We start from the raw sequence: 12,414 nt of genomic DNA, 5'->3' as shown, positions 1-12,414 counted from the left end.
TGATACTGTGATTTTATGTGTGGAATACTCTTGGTCATCACAATGTGTGTGTGGATAACAATATATAGGTTAGAAATCATATTTAGATCTTTTGTAAGATAATATTAATATTTTGGTCACTCTAAAAAAATTATTAATATAGAGTATCATGGTATAATTATACAATGTGTGTGCAACTGGATTTTTTTTTGTTGTCATGCAACTAGACTAGCTACTAACTCAATTGCTCTGTCAAGTTCAAAAGAGTCATAGTTATAAATCAAAGTATCAATTTTCTTACTGAGAAACCATAATTTCATTATCCCATATATATAATAAGTTTTTTATTTTATGATTTAAAATTAGTATAATTGAAGAGAGTGTATGTGCACGAGAAGTCTATACTGGCCTGTTTGAAATGAAGGGATTAAATTATTAAAAAAAAGGTGAGCTCGGAAAATGGACATTTGACTAAAGCATTAAAATAAAATTTTCACTTAGAAAAATAATGCATAGTATTTATTTTAAATTACACCCCAATGTCGACCGCCTGTCATAAACGAAATAAATATGTGTCCACTTTAAAAATTATTTAATCATTATTATTGGAAAAACTAGTTAATTAAACAATAAACCACACAGCTTCTGCAGCCTAGCCAACAAAAGAAAGACACTTGTTCTAATTATATTTACTTTATATTTTTAAATCATGATTTAAAGTTGAATTCTTCATTCTTACCTTCATCTCACTCTGTTCTTATTGTCTCAGTTACTCTCGAGTCTTGAGGGACAGCTCAAGACGGCTCAGCCACTTAAGAAACTTTGATTGATTAATGAGTAATAACTACAAATATTAGGGGTCCAAAATCAATTTCATCTCTTAAAATTATTAGCGCAAATTCTCTTAAGAGTTTCATAGAAATATTTCAATCCTTAATATAAAATTTAATTAACTATAAACATGTAAAATAAGTATTATATATAATATTAATATCAACTGAGTTAGTTCAAAAAAATATTAAAATATAATTCGTCCCAAACGGGACTTGCTATAAAAATTCATGGCGGCTACGTTTCTCTCTCTCTCTAGAGAGCATTGAATAATTACTGGTCTCTCCTAGTCTTGCTGGCCTTGGGTCATTGGGCAAAAATTATTTCATTATTCATTAAAAAGCTAAAGTATACATTTAGTCTTTTAATTTTATGTAAGGTTTTAATTTGGTTTCTTAACTTTAAAAAGCATACTTTTAGTCCTTTAACCCTAAAATTTTTAATTTTAAATGATAATTTTTTATAATAATCATGACTGTTTTGAAAATTAAACTTAATATTATAACATTTAGTAATATTTTATCAACATTTAATAGCTCAATATCATTGTTTTTTATTAACGGTTTTAGAGTTAGAAGACTAAAAGATTACATTTTAAAGTTAAAAGACAAAAATAAAATCTTATATAAAATTAAGAGACCAAAAGTATACTTTACTCTTGTTAAAATTATCATCTACATGTATTTAAAACTATTTCTTCTTAAAATACGGAAAATAAAATTCTGATTTATAAACAATAGTAAAATATCGCATTCCTTTTTTGGCCATCGAAAGTATCGCATTCCAATATATTATATAATCCATAAACTTACTAAAACTAACCATATAATTATCGTTTGTGAAAAATATTTTTTGTTAAGTTTTATTAAGGCATATAATTAATAACTTTCTGTAAAATGAAATTCATTCGATATATTATAATAAAAACAGACTATGCTTTCATTATAGAATTACTGTAAATTTACTGTCTCCATATGCCACACGAGCCTCTTTTGTTTGTTTTTTTTTTTTTAACCTTTTAAAGTATTCCAGATTCAATTTTGAGTAGTCTTCAGCGGCCCATTAATAGTCAATTACCAATTATTATATAAAAGCTAATTTTATGAGTATATCAATATATATTTATATATTCAACACAACCTTTGACTATTATTATTTATTATAAAAATATTATAGTTTAATTTCATATAGCTGCATAATTGGTAAAAATGTCACCTAAGAGATAACTCATATGGCAATGGGGTGAATTCGAACTCTCTATATTCATTTATACATGATTTCTTCTGATTTTTTAAAAAAAATAAATTTTACTTAAATGTTAAATTAATGAAATTTTTGTTAATAAAATAGAATTAAGAAATATGTATAAATCTCACGAATCTTTTTTGCCCGGTAAGAATAATCGCAGTGATAATAGGCCATGTCTATATAACACGTGAAATGTTCGTTGAACCTGGACTCAAGTACTCATACGTCTGACTTTAAATCAGTCATGTTGCTTGAAGCTTTGTTTAGAAGATAGAATTTAGAGTAAAATATCTTGACAACCCCTCTATTTTATCTAAATTACGGAAATCTTCTTTCTATTTTGAAAACGTATATAAACTTCCCTTCAAATTGAAATGAATGTTACATAAACTTTTCTTATATTTTTAAAATTCAATTTCCATCCATCCAGTAGTTAGTTGACTGTTAAGTTTGACTTTTAAATTTTTATTTTGACCAAAATATCCCTCTTTAACATAAATATTATTTAAACATTTATATCTATAAAAAATAAGTTTTGATACTATAAAAAAATAATTATAATACATGTATTTTCAAAATTTTTAATTTCAATTATATTATAAAATTATATAATTTTAGTTTCTCATGAAATATTGAAACTTAAGATTTTTTTTAAATGGCTAGAAAATATTTTGAATACTTATTTTCTTTTCACATAATATAAATTATTCAAGTTTGGAAACTTATATAAATCATTTAAATTTATATTTGCATTAACTAAATTACTTAATTTTTTGGCCCAATACGATAAAAACATTAAACAAACAACATTTTTAAAAATAAAAAAAATAAATTAGGATAAAGGTGAAAATCTTAAATTCTTCGATGTAATTTTAACTAAGATTTTGGGATTTAGTATTATGAAGGGTAATTTAGCAAATAGAAAGTATTTCAATATAAATTTGAATTAAAAAAACTTTTTCAAATATTCTTAACGAAATTAACAGTTTAGATTTAAGTGTATATTTTCAAAATAGAGGGAAAGTTTGTGTAATTAAAACGAAATGTAAGGAAGGTTAAAGTATTTTACTCTAGAATTTAATAGTACAATAATGATTTTTCTTTTCTAGTTTGAAAAAAAGGTGAATGCCCAAATCTAGCCGGGCCTTGAGAGGGTTCTAGAATTGCAGACCTTAAAAATTAAAACTTTAAAAGCGCTTATAAAAATACATTTATAAATAATTAATTAACAAAATTCTCATATCCAAAAGTGGATTTAAAATTACACTTTTTTTTAAGAAAAAGACCTCAAAGAATGAATATAATCACTACAAAAAATCTCATAACAAATGAATGACAAGTCATAGTACTTACATGTTATTATGATTCTTTTTTTTTGTGATTATATTCTTCCTTTTAAAACCTTATAGTAGTGATTTTTTTAAATTTTTTATGAGATATATCATTACCCACGCAACCAGCTTTATTGACTTGATAATAAAATTAAAAAAAATCAGCCATGAAGACAGGATATTGGGCCGAAAATTATAAAACCAATTAACATACCAAATTAGTATTTAAATCACATGGATGAATAAATTATTCATTTGTATTTATCTATGTGCTTATTATCCCATACACTTACATATACATGCATAAGTAAAATATGTTGTTGCTGTGTATTCCGTCGTACAAAAAAAAATGCTGTTAGTATAGAAATAAAAGATATATTTTATTAGTTTATATAAATGGGGTGAAGGGAGTATTAATTTATGATTAACGTAGTGAACTTTTCATTTATAAGGGATATGTTAGGCTACTTTACGAAATTATTTACTTTTCATTATATAAATTGTTTATATATCATATTTTTGTGGTGAGTACAAGGGATAAACTTTGATATAAGAGCACATGATGGATTCCTCCCAATTAATTAAATTTACTTTCTGGCTCTTAATGTAAGAATTACTTATAGCATAAATTATTTAATTCTAACAAATGCGGCATGATGTAACATTAAATTATAGTAGTATTAAAGTATGCTAACGATGAAATTTATGCTTTATAAAATTTAAAAATTTATGCTAATATTTTATTAAATATCAATTTACAAAAAAGATATTATAGATATGAACTTTTTTTTCATGATTTCTTGATATTTTAAAAATCTATATATTAATATAAATGATTTCGCTTTAAGTATTTTTAAATGTTGTGTAGTTATAGTAAAAAGCTATTATCTTTTGATTTTTTCCCCTCAGATTGCAAAATCATGTTGATTTTAAAACAAAAAACAAAAAACTATTTTAACTTTGCGCGGAAACTTTGGCGGCATGAAAATGGAGGAACGGAAACGGACACAAATCATTAAATAGGCAATCAAAGTGACAAGGACATCCACATGAACATTGATTTTGCGGTGATTATTATGAAAAACATGCTTAATTTAGACTGAACTTAAGTAGTTTTGACATCTCCTACATTTTTTTTTTGATACATTTAACATTTCCTACATAGGTTTTTCACGTTTTCAACTTTATCCCTTAATGGATTAAATTTAATTTTGAAATCAATCAAAGCTAGGTGCTATTATTGGAATTAAATTCCATCTTATCATTAAAAATTCAGATATATAATATTATGCATTTATGCTCATTGAATTAAAGCCATTTCAAAATTTTGAATGAAAAAAAAAAAACCTCAATTAGTTAGCATGTGATTTAATTTATTAATTATTACATCTTCCATTAATGTTTTCGCAAAAGAATCCTAACTCAGAAAATTCAATACATGCCAAGTTTTGTCAACAAAATTTGTGAGTCTATAGATTCTTCTTACAATTAATAGAAGTCTTGATGACGACTAAGGCTCGATCGATGGACGAAAAATTTTGGTAACGCTATTTCCCATCTGTTGTTCTATCTTTGAATTTTCCCCATCCTTTATGCATAAGAACTTTACTATGAAGGTTTTCATCCGTGCATCATAATCATAATAATAATAATAATAATAATAATAACAACAACAATAATTTATATACAAAATTATGGAATTTGGACTGATCAACATTGCATGGTGTGGAAAACCATGAGAATGAAGAAGAGAAGTAGTTGAGGTCTTGTATTTTTTTTTTTTTTAAGGTCAAAAAAATACAAATTATTGAAAATTCAATTCTCGACTTTTATTTATAACGTATACTATTAAGGATGATCTATATCTTCTACGTATGAAAAAACAAAAGAATACTTTCTCCTTGGAAAAACAATGGTTATATCTGTAAACCCAGTAAACTTTTCCACGATCGAATGAGTCATTTCTCAGGTCAAGTAAAATTCTCTTTTTATCTTCCCTTAAGATAACATAAATAAAAAAAATTAAAACCAGGTCGATGGATTATATTGCAAGATAAACAAATAACTAGGAAAACCATAACTATTTCTATCATTAAAATATGTGCACGAAGACGGCCCGGTTCTTCATTGGATTATATTATAGCACTAGTCAATAAGTGGGGCAAGAATAGTTTGAACATCATAATATTTAATCTATTTGGAGGCTGCGCGTGCTTTTCCACACCCGTTGTCTTTAATCCTTATAAATATAATGGCATATGAATATCGCCATGGCCATTTACAGTGGAAGAGGATTATTCCAATAAGAAGAAGAAGAAGAAGCAGCTAAGCAAGCCATAATGGCTTCTCAATCCACCTTATATCACTATTACTCTCAGTCTCTTCCTTCTTCTTCAACTCGCCATGACTTATCTTCTTCCTCCATCAATCCCCTGCCAATCCATCTTCCTTCTAACAACACCTTTCCTGGTAATCTAATCAACTACTTCAACCTCTTAATGGTTTTTACGAGTATATTAATTTATCGTTCTCTTTATAAGCCTATGTGATGATCATTATGTTGTTACAGGGGCTTCGCGGTTGAATGCTAAAGTCATAGTTTCACAGAAGAATAACTCTGACTTGAGAGCAAAAAGCACTAGAGGCATATCAGAGCCAAAAACTTCATCAGAACTCGTGGAAGGTTTGACAACCCCGAAATTGAATTGGAAGAGTGGGATCGATCAGGTGAAGCAAGAAGATGAACAAGCTTTGGAGGTACGTATAGTTTCATTGAACACTTTGTTGACATACGTGCGATGTTAATATTAATGCAGTGAGTTTGATGTGTTATATGTGAATGTCATGTATTGTTTTGATATGAAAATTAGGGCTCTGTGAAGAACGATGAGATCAGAAAGAGAGTGGAAAGCATTAGAAAGAACTTGGAATCAAAAGAAGGAGAGAAGAGTATATCACCATCGGCTTATCACACAGCATTGTTCGCTCTGGTTGAAGATGTGAATGGAAGTGGGGCCCCTCAGTTCCCAGAATCTCTTCAATGGTTAATAGAGAATCAGCTGCCAGATGGATCCTGGGGAGATGCGGATATATTTGTGGCTTATGATAGGCTTCTTTGCACCTTAGCTTCTGTTATTGTCTTAACACACTACAACGTTCATCCGGAAAAGGTCCACAAAGGTAGGATTCCCCCCTTATATTATGACCCTAATTAGTTGAGATGTTATATCATTCTTTCGTTTCTTACTCTCTCAGTCAAATCTTCAAACATGTGGGCCATTTACTTGCTGCCTTCACCTTTTAATAAATAAACTAGTCAGAGGATTACGTCTAATACAAAATATAAGAACTAAGTCCATTTTATCTCCTAAATTTGTAACTGTTTTTAAAAAGATATTCCTACTAATTGTAAGGGGTTCTTACCCAAAGGTATTTTCATGAAGCACATGATTAAAAAGGGTAATTTAAGAAAGCTAACACATGTTTATTATAAATAATTAACTTAATGAATCGTTTTAATATCTCCAAATTAATTATCTAACTTTTAAATTAAGGATATAAAGTACTACCTCCGGTCCTTAATATACATATATATATATATATATAAAAGTTAGTTGACTAATTTGAGTAAATTAATTAAGTCTGTTAAATTAGTTATTTGTAATAAATAGGTGTTGTCTTCCCTAAAATATTCTTGTTAATCATGTGTATTAGTTAGAATCATCATTTGATAGAACATCTAATATATGCAACTGCTACAAAAACTACTTTGAAAAAAACTAGATATATAAGAGAGACAAAGTCAATTAGGGTCTTATAATTAAAACCAAATTGAAAATTAAATTAACTCTTATATCAAGGACTGAATGTAGTAATCATTTAGACTCTTTTTTTTTCTGGGTTTTTCTAGAATAAAATAAATTTAGTTTAAAATATAAAAATGAAAATTAGTTTAAAATTTCCAATGGACAATTCAATTCATCTTAAAAGTGACCATATAATAATACTCATTATTTTTCAAATGAGCAAGAATGCAGACAGGTTAGCGGTCATTTTGCTTCATTTTTATATATAAAAATTTGACTAGTCTGCTCAATGGAATTTCCTCACACCATTGTTCGACTATTGAATAATTCCAACATGATGCATATATAGTCTAGAGAACTTATGTAAATCTTACATATTAATTTAATAATTTTAAATAAATGTAGGGCTAAAGTTCTTCAAAGAGAACGCGAACACGCTGGAAACGGAAAATAGAGAGCACATGACATGTGGGTTTGAAGTCATTCTGCCAACACTTCTGCATTGGGCAAAAGGTTTGAACATGGATCTGCCTGATGACTTCCCTGGCCTCCCAGAAATACTTGCAAGGAGAGATGCCAAGCTCAAACGGTACATATATAATACTGATGATTATAGATTTAATAATAGAAAGATTATAGATTCCCTCTTAAATTCAAAGATCCAAACTATATGAAGAACTATTCCTAAATCGACCCCATAATACTCAAATGTTTGACTGGTTTATTTTATGATGGGAAAAAGGATACCGATGGAAGTTTTGCATAGTGTTCCTACGACGTTGCTGTTCAGCTTGGAAGCAATACCAGGGCTTCAATGGGATAAGCTTCAGAATGTAAGAAGCAAAGATGGCTCTTACTTGTTCTGTCCTTCTTCCACTGCCTTTGCTTTCACTCAAAGCAACGACCCTCACTGCCTCACTTACTTGAACAATGTCGCCCAAAACTTTAATGGCGGAGGTGCGTATAATTATATATATTGTACTCTCTCGTACTAAGTATGACACTTGTGATTTGAGGTTAAGAAATTAATAAGCGTAATTTGGAAGAAAAACATTAAATGAGGAAGATAAAGACAATTCAGGTTCTATATTTATAACCAAAACAAATTGTTCAGCTAGATTTTATATTTAAGACTTAGGGGAGTAAATAATTATGCAACATCATGGAATTGATCTAAATTGCCTAACATTAAGTTTTGAATGATTGTGACATTAATCCTTTTTTTTTAATTTGTTTAATAAATTGCAGTCCCAGATTTCTACCCCATAGAATTTTTCGAACAACTATGGATTGTTGATCGGTTGGAGCGTTTGGGAATCGCAAGATATTTTCAACCACATATTAAAGAAATCCTAGATTATGTTCACAGGTATAAACTGCCTCTCTTCTCTTTTTCTCCAACGGGTTACCATCTCAGGGGTTTGTCTAGCTTGCAATTGATTGCTTAAAATTGTAACGTTGGGAAATTAAAATCACTTTGATTGAAGTTTAAACCTCAAATGGAACAAGAACAATGGAATTTTGATCAATATTATCAATAACTCTTTTTCAGAAATTGGAATGAGAGAGGCATTGGGTGGACAAAAGATTCAGACTTGCCAGACCTTGATGACACATCCATGGGATTCAGACTATTAAGACTAAACGGCTACGATGTTTCACCTAGTAAGTAAGATACCATATTGGACAACAATAAACATGGACTTAATTTTCCAGGAAAATACTAATGAATGAAATTGGTGGGTCATATGGGACAGATGTGTTTAAAACGTTTGAGAAAGATGGCGAGTTCTGCTGCTTGCCAGGACAAACAGATGAAGGGGCAACAGTGATGTTTAACTTTTACAGAGCCACTCAATTTCAATTCCCAGAAGAGACAATTCTTTATGAAGGCAGGCAATATGCAACCAATTTCTTATCTAAAAAACGAGCTGATAATCAAATTCTTGATAAGTGGATCATTGCCAAGGATTTGCCAGGCGAGGTATTAATTTCTTCTTTAAGCTCATTCGATATTACTTGTAAATAAGTTTGCTAATTCATATGAACAAAAATTAAAATTGTTATTAAGTTTTCTAAGCGATAATGACAGGTGAGTTATGCATTGGATTTCCCATGGTATGCAAGCTTGCCAAGAGTAGAGACTAGATTTTACTTGGACCAATACGGTGGTGGTGATGATGTCTGGATTTCTAAGACTCTCTACAGGTAACTAGCTAATTGAAGTCTCATTCTGGGATATATGATCTGAACATTATATTTTGAGTTGAAAATTAAAGATGGTTTTCATGTTTTGCAGGCTGCACAAAGTCAGCAACAACGATAACCTTGAACTTGGAAAATTAGACTATAACAAGTGCCAATCCTTGCACCGAGTAGAATGGAACAGAATTCAACAGTAAGATCAACCTAGATCTCTCTCATTTTTCTGGGCAGGGTGCATAAAAGTCAGAAATATTAACTAAAAGTTATGATGATTTTTATACAGGTGGTACTCAGAATGTGGACTAGAAATGTTCGGACTGAGCAAAGAAAGGCTTCTTTTGGCTTACTTCTTGGCTACAGCCAACATATTTGAACCAGAGAGATCCCAAGAACGGCTTGCATGGGTCAAAACTTCTGCTCTCATTCACACACTCAGATACACATATCCCGACCAACACCAAAGAGAAGCCTTTGTTCATGAATTCAATAACAGCAGTACCTCCTTAAATGAACGGTAATTACACTTCTCACTAGTACGTTTTTATTTCTGATTAGAAGCTTAACTTAATAATATATGCATATCGCAGATGGCTGAATAAAAACAGGAGCAGGGAGGGTCTTTTTGGGACTTTAATAGAAACTTTGCATTCCTTCTCTCAGAGCTCACCTTCTGCTGGCTTCGATATTCTTCATGATGCAGTAAGTGATCTGTCTTCGTTAATACAAATGCAATATTCCGTAACTTCATTCTGCAGTATAATGATATTTGAATGCATGCAGTGGAAAAAGTGGCTCTTGGGATGGCAAAGCGGTGGAGATCAGTGGGAAGGAGATGCTGAGCTGTTGGTGAACATGATCAACCTAAATGCAGGCTACCAACTTCCTCATTACTTACAAATCAATCCTCAGTATCACAGACTTCTCCAACTATCTAATCAAATCTGCCACCAATTAAGTTCTCTCCAAACCACCGAGGTGATTACTTCTTAACTAGAAACATCATTAATCAGCTTCATTCATTAATAACGAGATTATTTCATCTCCTTAGTGGTAGTATATGTATGCATGATACAGTTCACTTATATATCTGGTTTGGAATTTATATCAGGAAAACAATAGCAATGTTAGCTACAAGGGGAAGGCAGAAATAGGAGTGAAAATGCAAGAGCTAGTGCAGTTGGTTCTCTCTTCAAATGGCATGGATCTCAACATGAAGAAAACATTCCTCACTGTCACTAAAAGCTTTTATTATGCAGCTCACACTCATCCAGAAACTGTAAATTCTCACATTGAAAAAGTTCTCTTTGAGAGAGTCGCGTAATAAATGTAATCGCATCTAATAACCCCTGTGTGATTTGTAATTTCATGTAAGTCTTCTAAGTAATAAAATGATGTTTCGGATTGGTTCATTTTTGGCCCCATACTAAACGTATATAACAAGATTGTGCCACGTACTCTGTTCCTGATTTATTAACAAGGCTAAATTCAAAAACAAAAGGTTGTTTGTGATGCATTATCAAATCTTAAGGTTGTACAAGTTTACATATATAATAGAAGAATATTACATTGGTGCAGTGTCATTTTAACTTAAGGAGCTTTTTTTTTCCCCCTGCATCAAAGCGCCAAAAGGATTTGATAAATTAACTCGATTTTCTTTTAAAAAACGTGTGGACAAAGGAATTCAAGAGACGTCCATAGATTGCAAGATGAACAAATAATAAGGAAATCCATAAATAGTTTACTCAAAAGTGGAGGAGAGGGCCCGTTTCTTCGTAGGATTAGTTTATAGCTTTAGTCAAAAGTGGGGCAGAAGACAAACCATTAATATATTTGGATATGTATAAACAAGATGAAGAGTTTCAAGGGAAAATAATAATAAAGTCAAAAGAAATATACCATGTCCCTCTCAACTGGTGTTATTAAATCGGTCACAGTCAAACGAACTTGTTAATCGTATGAAACAAAAAGGAAAAACGAAGAACAGGGAAGCGTTGCTCTGAAGTACGTAGCCGAACAGAGAAGCGGGAGGACGCCATTTTTCTGGTTCAGTGTTCTTCTCCTTCAATCGTCGGCTAGAGCAAAAGCTTGAGGACAGGGAGGACAAGGACGCCGTTTTCTGCCTCTCCATTACCTTTTTCTTCATGAAAGCCTGCGATCATCTCTGAACGAGGACGCCGTTTTGCGCTGCTCGATTGTCTCCCTTCTCGGTCAAATAAGGGCAATCTGGTCAATTTGAAAAATTATATGGGCCATAATGTCTTTTAAGTTTGATTACATGAGGCCCGCGTCCCTGTTAAAAAAGTATGCACATCCCTCCAAGTAAGGGCCTGTTTTACCTCAAAAAAGCAAAAAAACACTAGAAGCCTGTTTGGAATAGTGATAAAAAATATTTATAAACATATTTCACCTAAATCAAAACAAAATTTCTTTCTGTTGAAAAAGGTTTCCACATTTAGTGCCTGACAGTGTCTCGAATAAAATTATTTCTAATAGAAAGATGTCTATACTTTAGCAACAAAAAAAAAAAACAAAGCTCCTCTCTCATAACTTTATATTTCGTAAATCACAATTGAAAAGATATTTATGATTTGGGCCCTATATGTACCACGCTAGAAGGGAATTTTCGAGTTTTTTTTATAAAATTGGATGTTAATTATTTCATATTTTTTTTGTTAATAATTTTAGTAGAGCCAAAACATAATGACAATGAGATAACAGTTATTTTTTTAAGAAAATAAATTCTCTTATTAGAAAATTAAAATTGGGCAAAAATATATAAGAAAAATTCTTTAAAAAGACATTTAAATAACCCAAATTATTACTTGGGTCATTAAATTTGTCAAACCCCCTAGTTAGGTCATGGGATGTGAAGAGAAATTTTAAAATTTTAAGAAATGACTCTAATACTCATTTTATTAGAAACCAAGAGAGAATTCTAAATTAACATGTTCCATTTTATAATTAACATATTTCAATTCTAAATTACTCCTCCGGTTCTAAATGTAAGACTCTTA

At 30.4% G+C, this 12,414-nt stretch overlaps 1 protein-coding gene across 1 annotated transcript; it reads left to right on the top strand.

Annotated features, from left to right (window-relative positions):
* Nucleotides 1-5,679: 5,679 nt before the first annotated feature.
* Nucleotides 5,680-10,809, top strand: LOC114754953 (ent-copalyl diphosphate synthase, chloroplastic-like). Its single transcript, XM_028943808.1, has 14 exons — nt 5,680-5,858; nt 5,959-6,146; nt 6,260-6,569; nt 7,601-7,784; nt 7,938-8,152; nt 8,444-8,564; nt 8,748-8,860; nt 8,953-9,179; nt 9,288-9,403; nt 9,495-9,593; nt 9,684-9,914; nt 9,988-10,099; nt 10,181-10,375; nt 10,509-10,809. The coding sequence occupies exons 1-14, from the start codon at nt 5,729-5,731 to the stop codon at nt 10,719-10,721; spliced, it is 2,454 nt and encodes an 817-aa protein (XP_028799641.1). The 5' UTR covers nt 5,680-5,728; the 3' UTR covers nt 10,722-10,809.
* The last annotated feature ends 1,605 nt before the right edge of the window (nt 10,810-12,414 follow it).

This window comes from Neltuma alba, unplaced genomic scaffold (genome assembly GCF_004799145.2).
Source record: "Neltuma alba isolate B1F8T4 unplaced genomic scaffold, ASM479914v2 tig00010229_pilon, whole genome shotgun sequence".
NCBI classification, from domain to species: Eukaryota; Viridiplantae; Streptophyta; class Magnoliopsida; order Fabales; family Fabaceae; genus Neltuma; species Neltuma alba.
This window is presented reverse-complemented; position numbering and strand designations above follow the sequence as displayed.